Here is an 18,875-nt window from a genome sequence, read left to right on the forward strand (position 1 = left end):
TTCTATTTTCACTGTATTATTTCATTGTATTAACTTAATACATTTAAACAACATTTAGAAATCACATGTGATTTAAATTAAAATAAAAACAATTGCAGCATCCAATAATATTCTTATTCTAACAGAGTAGGAGTAAGATGTAGATTTCTTTACTGAACTATCCATGCATATAGGTTTAAGGGATTACTGTGTCCCACTCCTATTACTTACGCTGTGCAAGAGGTGAATGGGGGAAGGATGGGGAGAGGGGCTGCTGAGCGACCGCTGCTTGAGGTCCCTCAGCTTCCAGGGCCCCCGAACCCCTCCTCACTGAGCTTAAAATGTCTGAGAACTTCAGCACTAGAGAGAACGGGGAGAGAAGAGGAGGTGAAGCCAGACAGAGAAAGAAGGAAAAATGATTATGAAGAGAGAATATGTAGAGCAAGTCATGAGGAGCAGAAATGTTATGAGTTGAACATGCAGATTTTAAGACCATAGAAAACTGCAAGACAACGTGGGTGTTATTAAGCTCAAATAAAAAGCACACATACTTAGGACATCCCGTATACTCTCCTGCTGAGTAAAAATGGTTATTCCACTGTAAAATACTCAAGCTTTTTCTTTTAAAATTGCAAGATGGTCATTTTTGACTGGTTATTTTGTCAAACCGGACTAATAAAGTATACTAAAGGCAAAACGTTTTTTTTTTTTCTGTTTTGGATGGAGTGGAGAAGGATAAGAACACTTTTCAGTTTGTATTGCTGTTTGTACCCATTAGGGAGATACATCCACTCTATTTGTCCTGTTTGCCATTATCATTGAAAGTGAAAGTTAGTAAAAATTCCAAATGTTGGGTTGTCCCCAGAAAAGTAATAGTGGGAAAATCTTCCAAATGGGGACACTAGTTCTGGTGACCTGGGGGTCCCCAAGGAGTTACCCTAACTTTCAGGGATTTCCTTTCACTTTCTGTTTGGCCATGTGACAGGAAGTAAAGGTAAATCTCCTCAATGGGACACAATTAATGAAACATTTTTTTACAGTGGTTATGACCTTCCCATAATCTATCCAAAATACAAAAAAAAATAAGTTTTGCTTATAGTTCTACTTTAAAGCTAGATTTATAGCCATCATATATAAGTGTACAGAAGGGTAGCAAACACATTTTTTGGTTCTGTTCCTTTACTGCCATAAGTGGTGTAGCATATGGTGCTTTCGTTTGATAATATTGGATGTTCAGAAACCCAGCACAATAGGTGATATATAGGGTCCTGTTATCAATGGTCCAATGTAGGGGGGAAATGGCCAGTAGGGTGCAAAGTAAGATGCCCAAAATTGTATAATAAGAGACTGAAAGTCTAATAAAACTGAAAATTCTTCTCATACGACGTCCTCAAACTGAAAATGCCCACTCTTTTAATCTATAGTCATATATGTAATATTTTGCTTGCCTAGCCATTATTCTTCAGGTCTGTATCAGGAAGAATTAAAGGAGAAGTACAGCGAAAGCTCATTTAGCTGTACTTCTCATGTGGATCACAGAAGTGCCGTTATTGTAATCGTCAACCTGTAGTCTTGGCCATTTGCCAGTTATTACTCAGCACTGCAACTCAGTTCTCTGGAGTTCAAAGCTGTACATTAATCAAGAAAGGACAAGTAGACTGTTGAAAATGCAGCCTGTGCCTGATCAACCGGGTTGGTTTGCTTGATGATGCTACAGTATTTATTGATTTCTGTCTGTTCATGTTCTGGATTAGTCAACACTCGCCCCTGGTAACATAGTGGCTCCACCAAACTACATTATACATTATACATACAATAAATGTTTATCAAAACCTCTAACAGAACTACCGGGTTAATTTTAAATGTATGAAACTGGAAAAAAAGAATATAGATGGGATACAATGAAACACACATATAACAATGTGTCAAATATTTTGCATTGCTGATGCCAGGGTATTTCCAGTGGTCAGTTGGTAATAGTCCTTTTAGACTGCACGGGGTCAAGCCAACACACTGTATTCTGCATTTGCCACTCAATATTATAATACCCAATATTCTACATTGTTTCTGTTAATCCCTTTCTGTTAACCCTTTCATGATTTTAAAAGTACTTATAGCTATAAAAATAGTTTACACACTAGAATGGAGCAAATATAGTTTCGCAAAAGCCAACCTAAAAGATATAGTAGCAAATTAAGGGCTCATTTAGACACCCGAATAGTAATGTCCTCAGTGGAGAGCCACTGCCAGATACATTCAGTTCTTTGGGCTGCCTGTACACAGCTCTGAAGTGGATGCACAGGCATCTGCCAGCGGCTCTGCATAGACGACACCACAAATCGGCCATCTGAATGAGCCCTAAAAGTTTAATCACCCATTACATATTATTTATGTCTTAACACTCATTGAAATCCAATAACCCTCAGCCTTCTTGAGAGAGAAAAATCAGACAGTCGAGGTGGAATTTTCCAGACAATTACTATTGACTTCTCTGAGATTATGCAGAATAAAGGCCCATACACACGATCGGATTATTCGACAACAATGGTCCGACGGACATGTTTTATCGGACAATCAGACCGTCTGTATGCTCCATCGGACAATTGTCGGAATTTCCGACAAGTGTTGACTGTGCATGCTCTCAAATTTTCCGACAAAACATTTTTTTCCGTAGGATCATACGATCGTTTGTACACAAATCCATCGGATTAAATACAAAGTACAAACATGCATGCTCGGAACCAATGCTAAACATCAGCCAACAAAAGTTGCCCAAAGGGTGGCGGTAAAGAGCTGAAAAATCATGTGGTTTGGTGAATGTTGGCTGAAAATGTTCTGCCGTAAGTATGCATACCAAGTTCACGACCAACGCCCTTTCGGACAAAAATCCATGGAAAAGTCAGATGGAAGTCCGTTCGTGTGTATGACGAGGCTTAACAGCGATGCAACTCTTCTTCAACAGATAAAATATGTATATTTAGTTGACACAAACATACATATTTGTGAAAATATCTTTTAGCAGGGATGTTGAGCCTGCACACCTGACCACCATTTACCATCTATAGTTAAGCTCCAACCTCTCTACCAGTATATACTCTTTCTCTGTACGTTGGTGGGCAGGCAACTTAAGTTATAACTGTGGCACCATTTTGAATCAGCAGTTTGAGTCCTATAGGATGAAACCATAAAAATAAATTTGAGGCAGGTATGATAAACAGGAAACAACATGACAATAGAGATGACCCTAATAAAGTGCAACATAAAACAACAGATAGATGGAAAGAAAGCAATATAGAGTGTATGAGTTTGTTAGTTAAGAGTTTTTTTGCATGTCAGAATTGTTCTTATCAAGAATCAGTGTTTAGGAGAGACAAACTATGGAAAATAATATATAGGTGTTCTGAGGAGCTGGTATGGGTATAGAAGAGGTAGATGGAATAGGACATGTGTTGATGTAACCAGATGGTATATTCTTAGAAGTAGGTGGATGCATGAAAAGACTTACTTTATTCAATGGTAGTAAGATGAGGAACGTTTTATGTGGCTAGAGCTACAATACCTTTCATTTCTTCATCCTCTGGGTTTGTATGTGTACTGTCTGATGACTCCTACGTGAGACAAGGAAATGGTGGGAAAAGAAAAGAGAGACAAAAAAAAACATGGTTACAAGTACTTCCAAAAATCACATTCACAAATTTAATGAATTAGAACTAAATACCATTTTAACTCCTGGATTGTAACCCAAAGCTAGCCTGATGGACTAGGACTTCTCATCCTTTATTATAAACCTCTAAAAGTCAGCTCCACTCAAATAGGATGTTTCCATTTTGCAAATTGACTCACTTGCTGTCTTCTGATAACACAATCAGAGACTCAAGTGACAAGAGATTTCCCACCAGAAATGTTAGGTCCTTCCAAACAATATTTCAATTAAAGCAAATCAAATCACCAAGCTCCTCTGATTTTTTTTTTTTATAGAATAAAAATTACTGTGCAAACCAGCTGAGATGAATTGAAATCTTATGCCCCATACACGATTTTCCGTCAGAAAAACCCTGGATGTTTTTTTCAGACGGAATTCTGCTCAAGCTTGGCTTGCATACACATGGTCACAAAAAAGTTGTCTAAACTTTCAACCGTCAAGAACGCAGTGACTTACAACACTACGATGAGTTGAGAAAATTAAGTTCAATGCTTCCAAGCATGCGTCAAATTGTTTCCGAGCTTGCGTTGGAATTTTGCGTGTCGGAATTGCTACAGACAATCGGATTTTCCGATAGGAATTTTTTCCGTCAGAAAATTTGAGAACCAGCTCTCAATCTTTTCTTGCCTGAAATTCCAACAGAAAAAGTCCGATGGAGCATACACACGGTCAGAATTTCCGTTCAAAAGCTCACATCAAATTTTTGCTGTCAGAATTTCCGATCGTGTGTACGGGGCATTAGTCTTCTCATACCTAGTGCTGAGCACTGCTAACTATTCCAAAAAATACAGTTAACCAGTATTTAGCCCTGCTAGCCATCAAAGAATAACTACATATCAATTTGTTGGCTAGTATTGCAATGTGCTGGTAAATAGTATTAAGTCAAGTAAAATAGCAGTGTTTAAATAATCACTCCAGATTCTTACCCTTAAAGTGATTGTAAAGTCTAATTTTTTCCCCTATAAAAATAACAAACATATTATACTTACTTGCTCTGTTGCTGTGGATTTACACAGAACAGCTCTGATCTTCCTCTTCTGGGTTCCTTCTTCTGTGATCCTGGCCCCTCCCTCCTGTTCAGTGCCCCCACAGCAAACTGCTTGCTATTGGGGCACCCAAGCTAAGTCACAGCTCCCTGTGTCCATTCAGACACTGAGCCCTGACCCAGCCCCACCCCCTCTCTCCCTTGATTGGCTGGCTGACTTTGATTGACAGCAGTGGGAGCAAATAGCACGGCTAAGACACTCATAGTTATCGCTGGACAGAGGGGGCCTCAGGTAAATGTTAGGGGGGCTGCTGCACACAGAAGGCGTTTTATCTTACTGCATAGAATGCAGTAAGATAAAAAAAAACCTTCTGCCTTGAAGTTCTGCTGACTTCTATCATCCAATCATGTGCAAGCAAAACCATATATTTTTTTTTTTTACATGTGATTGTGTATTCTTTGCAAATTGAACTTTCGCCAATTTTACTAATCTAAGGAAAATTTTCCTTGCAAAGTGAACAGCCTATTTGTCTTTAGTAAATCAACCCCCATGCCTCCCATTTTTTAACCTAAGGAGTACTGCTAGTTTGAGCCTCTTTAGATTAACATGTGTAATTATAACTGTATCAATACAGTAAAGAGCCAGAACCTAATTGTGCTACACAATGGGTACCTAATTCTGGGACTGGTTTAGAATTTAAACAAAATAAAATTGCTTTGCTTTCCCTTTATTACCACCATATATGTAATTTACATTTGATGTTAAAGAAAAATTCTATAAAATGTAGACCTATGGAAGTGTAGGAGTTAACTTTAAGGTGTAAGTTATATATGTGTGTGTGGTATCCTTCATTGGATGTATGTCTATAATAAACAGATGACTTGAGACAGTGGGAGCACAGCAGGGAAAGATAAAAAAAAAATTAAAACCCCTTACCACCACAATTCTACATAGATCTAAACCTTTTGGAGTTTATTTTTTCTTTGACATTAGCAAGTTACAGTTAGGGCAGATTCACACCATGCTGAATGCACAGCTGCAGCTGTGTGCTTGGAGCGCCGAAGCACCGATCCTAGTGCATCACACTTTTTTTTTCTTTTTTGTTATAACTTTATTGAAATGTGACCATTGACATCTCATGGAGTTCTAGTCACACAGTGGTGTTGGGTTGTGGTGGTTTGTACTGCAGCCCTCTATGCTAAAAAAAGGTACTACATGCAGTACCTTTTTCAGTGCACACCACCACAACACAATGGTGAACTGTGAACTAACACCATGAGAAACAAGGCAAATACCTTTGTCTTTGCATTAGGACAGCGCTGGGCAAAGCTGTCCAGCACATCACAAATGGTGTGAGTAGGCCCTTAAAGTTGGGAAAAATATACTGCCAAATCTTTAAAGTATGCTCATACTTATAAAATATGTTCATGTTTTTAAACATAACAGAGTATGAGTATGTAGGTTAGGGTGTAGTTTATGTTATCTATTTCATCTTAATAGTCCTTTCAGAGAAGCTTACTTTACAGTTGAGATCCATGTATCTAAATTGTTTTGCCTTTCATATAAATTGTAATTTTACACACCGCTGCCACACTCTATAGCCAATACAATGACGCCACTGTTTCTGGTTTTAGATTCCTGCGTCATATCCTACGTCAATGTTCTCATTGAATGCTCAATGAGCAGACTGCGAAATGAGAGAAAACAAGGTAATCTGTACAGCTGAGTCTGCAAATGATGGGGAGGGGGGCATGGCTAGTGTCGCTCACAAGTCTAGTTCAGCACAATTAAAAATCCTCTTGGCAGGAAAATAAGTTGATACATATATTTATATATACACACAGTTTCTCACAAAAGTGAGTACACCCCTCACACGTTGTAACTCATTTATTATATCTTTTCATGTGACAACACTGAAGAAATTACACTTTGCTACAATGTAAAGTAGTGAGTGTACAGCTTGTATAACAGTGTAAATGTTTCTGTCCCCACAAAATAACTCAACCCACAGCCATTAACCCCCCTGGCGGTATTCCTGAGTCTGGCTCGGGGTGGTATTTCATTACCAAAAGCGGTAACCCAGAGCCAGACTCTGGATCGCCTTGCAGCAGCCACAGGCATGGTTTACTTACCTTGTCCCTGGATCCTGCTATGCCGCCGCGCTGTGTGATCGAGCGGTGTCTCCTCCCTCAATTCACAGTGTCCCTGTGTGCCACCGAGCTCTGTTCGCTGCGACGTTACGACGCACAGGGGCGGAGAACGGCGCCAAATTCAAAAAAGTAAATAAACACAATACATACAGTATACTGTAATCTTACAGATTACAGTACTGTATGTAAAAAATACACACCCCCTTTGTCCCTAGTGGTCTGCCCAGTGTCCTGCATGTACTTTTATATAATAAAAACTGTTCTTACTGCCTGCAAACTGGAGATTGTCCATAGCAACCAAATAGTGTCCCTTTATGTCAAAAGTGATTTTAGAGCAGCTAGAAAACAGCGATAATAAATTATAATCACTTGCAGAATTGAGCGATTTGTTGGGAAATTCGTCATAAAAATAATAGGAAAATGACAGCGACAATTCTGCAACTGAGCAAATTTCAGTGATTTTAAGTTGATTACATTATTGAATAATTTTTATTATAATTACATTATTATTTGTTATAATTATTTATTATATTATAATTTATGATTTTGTTTTTCATACCCGAGATGTCTACTAGACTCTTGTTCGGACATATTTAAGTGAGTTATTCCTAAGAATTACAGGCCTACAATGTAAAACACCAAATTTCCTTGCAAAATAATGGTACCGCTTTCAGCACCTAAAATCTGAGATAATCATACCGCCAGGGACGTTAATGTCTAAACCACTGGCAACAAAAGTGAGTACACCCCTAAGTAAAAAAATTTAAATTGGGCCCAATTAGCCATTTTCCCTGCCTAGTGTCGTGTGACTTGTTAGTGTTACAAGGTCTCAAGTGTGACTGTAGGTGTGTTAAATTTGGTGTTATCGCTCTCACTCTCTCATACTGTTCACTGGAAGTTCAATATGGCTCCTCATGGCAAATAACTCTCGGAGGATCTGGAAAAAAGAATGGTTGCTCTACATAAAGATGGCCTACGCTATAAGATTGCCAAGACCCTGAAACTGAGCTGCAGCACGGTGCCAAGACCATACAGCGGTTTAACAGGACAGGTTCCACTCAGAACAGGCCTCACCATGGTTGACCAAAGGAGTTGAGTGCACGTGCTCAGTGTCATATCCAGAGGTTGTCTTTGGGAAATAGATGTATGAGTGCTGCCAGCATTGCTGCAGCGGGTGAAGGGGTGGGGGGTAAGCCTGTCAGTGCTCAGACCACATGCCGCACGCTGCATCAAATTGTTCTGCACTGCTGTCATCCCAGAAGGAAGCCTCTGCTTAGTCTGCTGAAGACAAGCAGACTAAGGACATGGATTACTGGAACCATGTCCTGTGGTCTGATGAGGCCAAGATATACTTATTTGGTTCAGATGGTGTCAAGCATGTGTGGCAGCAACCAAGTGAGGAGTACAAAGAAAAGTGTGTCTTGCCTGCAGTCAAGCATGGTGGTGGGAGTGTCATAGGTCTGGGGCTGCATAAGTGCTACCGGCACTGGGGAGGTACAGTTCATTGAGGGAACCATAAATGCCAACATGTACTGTGACATACTGAAACAGAGCATGATCCCCTCCCTTTGGAGACTGGGCCACAGGGCAGTAATCCAACATGATAATGACCCCAAACACACCTCCTAGATGACCACTGCCTTGCTAAAGAACCTGAAGGTAAAGGTGATGGACTGGCCAAGAATTTTTTTAGACCTAAACCCTATTGAGCATCTGTGTGGCATCCTCAAAGGGAAGGTGGAGGAGCGCCAGGTCTCTAACATCCACCAGCTCCATGATGTCATCATGGAGGAGTGGAAGAGGACTACAGTGGCAACCTGTGAAGCTCTGGTGAACTCCATGCCCAAGGGGGTAAGGCAGTGCTGGAAATAATAGTGGCCACACAAAATATTGACACTTTGGGCCCAATTTGGAAATTTTTACTTAGGCGTGTACTCACTTTTTTTGCCAGCGGTTTAGACATTAATGGCTGTGTGTTGAGTTATTTTGAGGTAACAGCAAATTTACACTGTTATACAAGCTGGACACTCACTACAGTACTTTACATAGAAAAGTGTAATTTCTTCAGTGTTGCCACATTAAAGTATATAATAAAATATTTTCAAAAATGTGAGGGGTGTACTCACTTTTGTGAGATACTGTGTGTGTGTGTGTGTGTGTGTATGTATGTGTGTGTATATATATATTTCTAACAGTAGTATGCACTGTGTTTTTATGATTTTAAGTTGTCTGAGCCATAATTTAAAATTAATAGATATTATGGGGGAACTACCGAAGAATTGCGCCGAACATGAAGAACCAACGCCAGTTTCTTTTCTACTCTGAAAGAGAAACTGGCATTGGTAGCCCACATAGACCTGAAACAGGTCTATCTGTTTTGGGAAGTGGTGCGTGCCACTTGCACCAGTTTCCCGTTACTTCCCCTCTCGATGATATAGTTAGCATACATACTTTTTTTTTTCCACCAACTGGCACTGAGAATAATACTATGACACATAAGAGGATAAAAACATAACAGAACTTTGTCAACTGCCACATGGAAGCAATTGTTAGGTGACAACTTTCATTCCTAAAGAGGCCATGTCATATTTTGATGCACTAACATATACTGCTGTTTTGCCAATAAATATTCCCCCTTCCCCATCAGAAAAAAATCAGAAAAATCAAAACAAAAATATATGGAAATGCTTGATATACACAACACAATGTCTCTCCAAAAATATCAGATTTATACTTAACATCAACAAATCATTCAGAATTGTTTTTAGCACATCTTGTTTTCTCAGGTAAAGCATCTTTTAATCACTAGAGTCTACCAATCAAATTTTTATCATAACGCAAACAAGACCCCTGCCAGCAATATGTCTGTAGTAAAATATTTGTGTATGCATTATGACAGAATGCACCAACTAGTGGCTATGTTTAGAATTACACCATGTATACTATGGTGAGAATCTCTCACACAGCCCTTCCTCTGGTGCCTCCAGAGTAAAGAGGTGCATAAAACATGACACATGAAGAGAGAGGTAAAGATATGGCAAATACCTTTATCCCGTCCACCAGGTTATGAATTACTGTGGTTTGAGGCTCCTACAGAGGAAGAAAGAATGAGAAATGGGAAGGAGGAGAGAACAAGAAAAGGTAGGGGATAAGAAGAGGAGTAAGAAGGAATTGGGGTGTCAGGGATGTGGGGAGGTAAAGAAGAGGATCGGAGGAGAGATGATAGGGTAGCAGGACTGAGAAGATGGAGGAGCGGCAGGGCATGTAAAGACTGCTTCAAAAATCACAGACCTTGAACTACCCCACAAAAACATTACAGACTAATCTAAGCCACAGACAGATAACAGACTTCCCGCTCCAAAGACAGACCACAAACTTATCTGAACCACAAACAAATTAAAACATGTATCCCTAAGCCCACAAATAGACCTTCCTGAGACAAACCACAAACATCTGTACTCCAAAGAACACAAAACAAACTTTCCAAAAAATAGACAGGAAGAAGGCAGCACTCCACTTACAGACAGGGCAGAATATTCCCCGTATACCCGCCTTCGCCCCAACAGTTCAGCATCCCACAAAATATCACAGATGAACAAAAAGTGTGGTTCAGTCCGACCCACATCTCATACCAAGGCAGCTGGTGGAATAGGCCCCTTCGGACTAGTCACTCCAGCGCTGTTCTTAGTGCTGTTCGTCTGAGGCTTGGGAGAGAGACAAAGATGAGACTGATTGTCAGCAAAGAAGCAGAGCTGTGTGGACTGCTGTACGTAACACCATATAAAATATACAAGCCAGAAAGACTATTTTGAAGCAATAATGCAGAGGCCAATATTAAAGAGCTTCTCAAGCTAAAAGGTAAAACCAAATGGAAATTTGTAATTATTTTGTACTACGTTTCTAAAGTCTGTCCACTTCATTTACTTTAATATTAATTTCTATACATTCCAGCCACATTAAGTAGGTATCTCACTTAGCTTCTTGGTGGTGCTGAAGAATTTTTGCCACATAATTCTATGTTGAGCAACATCCCTTTCAGTTAACTACAGAGGATGGTGCTAAGAACCTGCAAAAATATGACCTGCATATTTCTAGGCTTGAATTCAGGAAACAAAAATAGGGTAGGGTAGCTAACAGCACAACATGAATGTTTAGCAGGTAGGCTGTGTCGCCAAATTGTCCTTAGATGCTAAATGTTCAAGTTTAACTGAAGTATGTTATGAACCCATAGATAACAATATTCATAAATTAAGGAGTTTGTTCAAATAAGTTGTAATCTAAAGAATTTTTCTTTTTGTTTAGGTTTATGCATTCATTTTATAGAAGACATATAGTACATTATTGCTGTATGTTAATATTACCTTTCCAACATCCGTCTTCTTGTTCAGCAAACTCTTAGCTGCTGCAGGAGGACCAAGAAATAAAGAATAAGGTCAGCATGCATGAAACTGTCACCACTGATATATTTAATATAATATTGGCAGCATGGGATTATTTCTAGGAATCTTTTTGATCTATTTCACCCCTGTGAACCATGACCTTGATGAGTCTCATAATGCAAGACCAATATCTCAGGGAGAATAGTCGTAATTTCAGCTATTACTAATAAATATGATGGAGAAATATGTGTTCATGTCAAACAAAATGAGATATGGAAGCAATAGTATATATATTTCCCAGGTAAGAAACTAAGGGCTCGTTTACACTTGCTTTAAAATGCGGCATTGGAAACACTTTTTGAAAGCATTCGGAATGGCAGTCAAAGCATCCTGTTTAAACGTTGTGTTTGCTTTGCTTCAAAAATGTTTTCCTTTCTTGGTGCTTCAAAGCATCTTCAAGTCCTCCATAGACGTCTGAGACAAAGCTCACTTGCAGCACCTGCAGCGTTTGAGAGGCTTTTACTCAGCTTTAGCTTCATTTTATTTTGTAGGTACTGCAGATATTAGATATCCCAGGATGCACTGGTAAGCCAACAAGCAAACCAGAAACACACCATCAGCAGTCACTTCCGTTTCATGTGTGTATATTCTGGAAGTGTCTGGTGCAGACGTCACATCTGGTGTGCAGCATGAAGCAGCAGGGTCCGGACTGGAATGAAGCAACTAGCAGATAGCACGCATGATGTGCAATGCGGAAATGCTATAGCAGAAGGTAAGTGGGGACCAGAGAGAGAAGACTAAGTCACAGAGGATCAGCATAGCTGTAGGACCAGAGCAGGAGAAACTAGCAATGTCACACATGTGCAGCGTGGGAGCAATATATCAGGAGGCGAGAGGGGACCAGAGAGAGAGAGGAGGATCAGCAATCCAGAGGATCAGCAGAGCTGGGGGTTACTACTGAGTGGGGGATCAGCATAGCTGGGGTTACTACTGAGTGTGGCATCAGCAAAGCTGGGGTTACTACTGAGTGAGGGATCAGCAGAGCTGGGGGTTACTGCTGAGTGGGGAATCAGCAGAGCTGGGGGTTATTACTGAGTGGGGGATCAGCAAATCTACTACTGAGTGCGGAATCAGCAGAGCTGGGGGTTACTGCTGAGTGGGGGGTCATCAAAGTTGGGGGTTACTACTGAGTCGGGCACCAGCAGAGCTGGGGGTACTACTGAGCAGGAGATCTGCTGAACGGCAGTACCAATGAATGAGCTGGGGATCTGCTGAGTGGGGGTACTACTGAGGTGGGGTTCTACTGGGTCCCTTTGAAACAAATCAATAATTAACACACACACAGGGCATTTGCTAGGATTCATTAAAGCTTCAAAAAAGCATCACCAAAGCATCAAAAACACATTAAAAAAGCATGTTGAAGCGGTAGGCGCTTTAATGTGTGCTAAAGTCGAAACAAGTGCAAATGAGCCCTAAACGTTAAAATAAAATGTATCACTGTGTGCTGTTAAGTGTGCCTATCCTAAACCACACTTGCCAGAATTCATATTTGCGCTGAAGGGGTTAATAGTTTAGAAATATGGCTTCCTGAGTGAGATACTTTTTTGCTGTTTAAAAATTCCAGTGATTGTCATAGTTGTTCTATGTGCTTTAGTGTTGTCATATATTGCTGTGCCACATGTATGGATCCCCTGTAATTCCTTTTTTGACAGCAACATTGGTTTGGAATCTGATAGGTCTTGTCCAAAACCTCTTCAGGATATTTATGACTGTTTAAAGCATTGTCTTATCTTTAATATGGAAATACTGCAGGTTTGATTTCCAAAAAGAGGTCTGCACAGACCATTCTTTTTTTTTTTTTTTTTTTTTACAGTGAGACTCAACCCAAAACATTTATTGCTGTTTTAGCTGTAAGCAAAGGTTAAGACTTCTGTCAATTTTTATTTTATTTTATTGCTGTCAATGTTCGCACTGGGTGAACTAGGACAGAAACTTTGGTTCTGACCCTTCCAGAACAGGCTAAAAGCAAAATATTTTCCAAATAGCTTTTAAGCTGCTGTGCACAATAAGAGTGACAACAGACAATAGAGATGGTGAAGGTGAGTATGTGCTGAGTGGGTCTGGAGGAAGCGAAGGTTGAAAATAAGTAGGCTGCTTGGCTTTCACTTTGCCCTACATTTTACTACCCGTGTACGCCTTACATTTTGGAGCTGTTTATATCAGATGTATTTAATAAAGCATAACATAGGTTTTAGCCTTGGGTTTCAGTTGCCGTCAATATGATGGAACCCGCACAAATGTCTGTCAAATTACCCCCGAAGTTGGTATGAAATGCCAGTTTTAAATCGTGCAAGTTCAGCTGAAATTGCACGAGTTCAAAACAGCCCTCAATATTAACATGGGCTATGACAGAAAAGGAAAGTAGCAAAATACATATCTTAAATATCAGATGTAGGCCAGGATATGATTTCTTTATAAGTTAATGCATTTAGGGCTGAATATATTAAACACAATATACCGTAAGTCATCCAACTGCAAAAGGTGATTTTCCTTGAATCCACCAATCTAACATTATTAGTCCACTGCAAAGTTAAAGAATAATACCAGGCATGGTATATATTTACATAGTTACATTGGTCCAACTTGAACTAATGTAATTACTGTATGTACTGTATATACCATACCTGGCTGTTGCCTTGAGAAGCTGGAAATCACTAAAGTAGGCACCGCTACGCCAGTGATCTCCAAGTGCTTCCAGGTCCTGTGCTGAGTGGCCGGCCTGATGCATTGTGAATACTCAATATTCAAATTTTCCTCTGAACGTTATGGAGAGGTGGGGCAATGATGAAAAAATAAAAGCTTAATTTATTTAGTAAATTGCTAAGCTGTCTGTTAATATAAAAAAAATATATATAATGCTAACATTTTAGATCTTTTTTTTACAAATTTAAACATTTAACTTTAACAATACATTTCTGAAAACCTAAAATATGAATATAATTTGATATGGTGGCCCATATATGAGATCTTTCACATATAGCCGGCTGACAAGTGGCTGGGCGGGAACCAAGGAGGCCACACAGCTAAGATTTCGCCAGATCAGGGACATGCAAGTATAAGACCAGCGGGGGTTATCAAAATAAGTGAAGTGTAACCGAAAGTGCAGTTGCACCTTCAACACTTATCTCCCACAGACTGGCATAACCTCTTTCGTACTATATCTGTCAATCTAATTTAAAGGATGGCATATTTTCAAATGTTAATGTGCTATTACTGGATCATTTAATGGGAAAATGAGCAGAGATCATCTCTATTCACTTATGTTGGTGGTTTTCTGATGTCAGTTCCCTCTTACATATTTGGTGAACTTGTGGGGAAATCCAGGCATACTGGAACATCATTTCTCAATTATGTGAAAAAGTCTTCAAACTTCTCATGATCTCTATTGTAAGCTTGTTTGGATGCTGATATAGTATCTATTCTGGTACAGATACCATTTTTGTTATACAGTATTTCTGATTACAAAATGCCAAAGGGTTGTAAAGTAACTCATTCTTTAAGTTTAAATGAATGCCCCAGATAAAAAAAAATTATTGTAGAAGATTGTATGGTATTGTAGAGAGATCTCCATTTCTACACAATTGCTTTTCAAATACCGGTTTAAGTTACTAAAAATTTAACTATAGATATATTTATTCACTTCCTACTTTAGCCAATATATATTTTCTTTTTTTCTATCATTCATAGTTGTAAATAGGAAATGTAAAAAAAATACCAGTGTCTTGGACTATAGGCAGGGATAATGGCATCCACCCCAACACTAAACATTAGTCTTTAAGTGGAAGAGGATTTCCAGTACAGACCCTCCTTAAAATACTAAACCATACAAAATAGGACTTTCAGTGTGCCGCTAGGAAAATACAAATCCCAACAAAAAAAATTTATGAAGAAAGAATATTTTATTGTACAAACAATGTTAAAATCATCCCATAAATAAAGGGCCCACATATAGGAATAAATATATAAAAATACATTTCAGAACATTATGGATTATATTGGCATAAATCCTATAAAGTCGGATAGGGTAATTGTCTTCAAGTCCATAAACCTATGGCCCATCTATAAGAAATTATAATATACATTGTAATACCACATATAATCGATTTAAAATAATATATTATTATTAGATTGACAAAAATTACTCGCCTCCTGTCTTCATATAATCAATATTTTCCGTCACAAGCTAGGAAAATCTAGAATTATATATAGTAACCTGATGGCTGCCCTTTGTACCCTAGAGCATGGGTCTCCAAACAAAGGGCCAGTTTACTGTCCTTCAGACTTAAGCCCTGTACACACGATCGGTTTGTCTGATGAAAATGGACCGTTTTCATCGGACAATCCGATCGTGTGTGGGCCCCATCGGTTTGTTTTCAATCGGTGAAATAAAATAGAATTTTTTTTTTAAATTTCCTATGGATAAAAAACCTGATAGAAAAAAACGATCGTCTGTGTGGAAGTCCATCGGTCAAAAATCCACGCATGCTCAGAATCAAGTCGACGCATGCTCGGAAGCATTGAACCTATGTTTTCTCAGCACGTCGTAGTGTTTTGCGTCACCACGTTGGACACGGTCGGATTTTAGACTGATGGTGTGTAGGCAAGACTGATGAAAGTCAGCTTTATCGGATATCCAATGAAAAAATCCATCGGATTAGATTCCATCAGATATCCGATTGTGTGTACAGGGCTTTAAAGGGGCCGGACTGTGGGCATTGGGAGTAGAAAAGGTCCCGACATTGGGAGGAATTGTGCCCCATTGTTGGTGTCATTGTTCCCCATCTTTTGTGTCATTGGGAGAAATAGGGCTTGCTTATCCCCCTTCGGATGCAAACATTCTGGGTCATCATGGTTAATTACTTAATTGGCACTACACACTACTTCCATTAACGGGAGCTACTGCATCCTCTGCTTATCTTTACGGCAGGTTCTGGCCTGTATGACTCTTATGTGTGCACATTTGGTCCTGGGATGACATCACTGAAACTAATAACAGGCTTTATCTCATAAAAAGTTACAGAGAGAATACATTGCTTTATATGTGTAAGTACATTAAATAATGACATGTGATTATAACTGGCATTACATTGTATATTATAATATTTTATAGCTGCAAGTAGGTTTATGGACTTGAAGACAGTTACCCTGTGAAGAAACTGTGTATCCATGGAATGCGCTGGCTAAATAGGATGTATGCCAATATAATCCATAATGTTCAGATATGTACTTCTTTTTATATATATTTATTCTTACATTTGGGCCCTTTATTTATGGGAGATTTTAACATTGTTTGTATAATAAATATATCTTGTTAGGCTTTTTATTTTTCTGGCAGCACATTGAAAGTCCTGTTTTGTATGGTTTGGTAATTGCTTTGTTAGATTCCACTAGTTATGTAAAAGACGTTTTTTCTAATGAGGCTCTCTTTTTTTATTTGAACATTGAATTATAATTCCTGGGTTTGCAACATAATACAAAGATTCTCTATGCATATTGTATGTATGTTATATTGTATGTTTTTGTAATGACTTCTGTCAACTAAGGATGACAGAAAATTGCTAATGATGGGACCACTCTGTGCTTGGATCCCAAGAAAACAAATAATTGTACCATGGTGGTTCACATGGCATCAGAATAGTAAAGCCTGATTATCTTACGGAAATATCACTTCCACTGACAAAACAGGATGTAAAAGGATAACTAAAGTGCTAGAACTTACCTTGCAATAAATAGAAAAGGAACGGAAGAATACATAGTAGAAAGAGAGAGGCAAGGTATGAGAGCAGAGATAGAACATAAAAGAAAGAAGCAAGAATTAGGAAAGTCAAACAGAAGGAGAGAGAAAAAGAGAAATAGTGAAACAGTGAAAAAAGACAGGGGGAGAGGAAAAGATACACATAGGTAAAATACACAAGGTGGGCACTGTCAAATGGCAAATCTGTGCATATACTTCGGGCATCAGCAGGCTGGCAAGACAGGACATCCAACACATGCCCAGCCACGAAAACACTGTCCATCTACAACACTCACAACCCCCCCACATTTTTTGCTCTCTGCCTGTAATACAGTGCATTTGTCAAAGTGTGGAAAACACTACATTTGTGTCTATTGGGCTTACAGTGTGGGACTTTGCAGAAATAGTTAAACACATCTCAATATTAGCCAATGTGTCTATGCACATTGTGGTGTTTAGATTCATATTTTATAGCGCTTTTTAGGGGCATTACAAAATGCATCAAACCTAAATTTAGAGAGACGTGTACTGGTGTAGTTAGCGCATATATATGCACCAAAACACATACACACATAATTTTATTTCTAGTGACTGTAACAAATATTCCTCAAGCATGAAACTACATGCATATGCCTTTAAGTGTCATATGCACATGAGTGCATGTAAATACGCACCAAGCTGAGCATGTTTTAGGCTGACTTTTACTGCCAGCTCCTGGTTTCATTGATTTTTAGTCAAATTTTGTTGAGCTGGAAGGTCCGGACAGTATAGCAGACTTAAGAAAGTGGAAAGTGTTAGCGCTTTCCTTTAAAGAGTCTGTACCTCTATTTATAAGAAGTACACCATAAAGTGTTTATACAATGATCAGCCATAACATTATGACAGTCCACCATATATTGAGGAGGTCCCTCTTTTGCCACCAAAACATCCCTGACCCATCAAGTCATGGACTCCACTAGACCCCTGAAGGTATTCTGTGGTATTTGGCACCAAGCTGTTAGTAGCATATCCTTTAGGTCCTGTAAGTTGCAAGGTGGGGTCTCCATGGATCTGAATTTTTCTGAAACTCACTGTTGTGTTCCTCAAACCATTCCTGAACCATTTTTGCAGTGTAGCAGGGTGCATTATCCTGCTGAAAGAGGCCTGTGCCATCAGGGAATACCATTCCCATGTCGGGATGTACTTGATCAGCAACAATGTTTAGGTAGGTGGTAAGTGTCAAAGCAACATCCACATGAATTGCAGAATCCAAGATTTCCCAGCAGAACATTGCCCAAAGTATCACATTGCCTCCACCAGCTTGCCTTCTTCCCATAGCACATCCTTGTGACATTTTTTCCCCAGATAATCAATTCACACACATCCAGCCATCCACATGATGTAAAAGAAATGTGATTCATTTGACCCAGACACCACCTTCTTTTGCTTTGTGGTTCAGTTCTGATGTTCACATGCCCATTATATGGGGTTTTGGCTATGGAAACAGGCCAGCATTGGTACCCAGAGTGGTCTGCGGCAACTCAGTCCTATACGCAACAAACTGAGATGCCCATTTTTTCTGCTTTTAACACATCAACTTCAGGAACAACGTTTTTTCTTGCTGCCTAATATATTCCACCCATTTAGAGGTGCCATTGTAACAAGATAATCAATGTTATTAACTTTATCTGTCAATGGTCACACCGTTATGCCAGATCAGTGTATATCTTCTAGAAACAACTGTGAAAATCTTTTAAACAAAAGTCACATATAACGTATACACTCAGATACAGTTTCTACAAACATATATGAGGTCCTACAAGAAAATATATGTGCTGCTTTTAATGTATCTATACACATTAAATTGAGTAAAGGAAAGTGTAGGTATTATTTATATTGGCTAGT

At 39.1% G+C, this 18,875-nt stretch overlaps 1 protein-coding gene across 23 annotated transcripts in view; it reads right to left on the bottom strand.

Moving 5' to 3' along the window:
- CAMK2B (calcium/calmodulin dependent protein kinase II beta) overlaps window positions 1-18,875 on the bottom strand; it is a 219,548-nt gene that overhangs the window by 25,754 nt on the left and 174,919 nt on the right. For 5 of the 23 annotated variants that reach the window (XM_040346001.1, XM_040345998.1, XM_040346004.1 and 2 more), the window contains 5 exons: window positions 11,180-11,217; window positions 10,451-10,522; window positions 9,864-9,908; window positions 3,539-3,587; window positions 211-339 (listed from right to left, as the gene is read on the bottom strand). In XM_040346001.1, the coding sequence (XP_040201935.1) occupies window positions 211-339; window positions 3,539-3,587; window positions 9,864-9,908; window positions 10,451-10,522; window positions 11,180-11,217 (333 nt within the window). Of the gene's footprint in view, window positions 1-210; window positions 340-3,538; window positions 3,588-9,863; window positions 9,909-10,450; window positions 10,523-11,179; window positions 11,221-18,875 lie in introns of all 23 variants that reach the window. The other 18 variants (XM_040346019.1, XM_040346014.1, XM_040346010.1 and 15 more) reach the window with 11 other exon arrangements.

This window comes from Rana temporaria, chromosome 3 (assembly GCF_905171775.1).
Source record: "Rana temporaria chromosome 3, aRanTem1.1, whole genome shotgun sequence".
Classification (NCBI taxonomy): domain Eukaryota; kingdom Metazoa; phylum Chordata; class Amphibia; order Anura; family Ranidae; genus Rana; species Rana temporaria.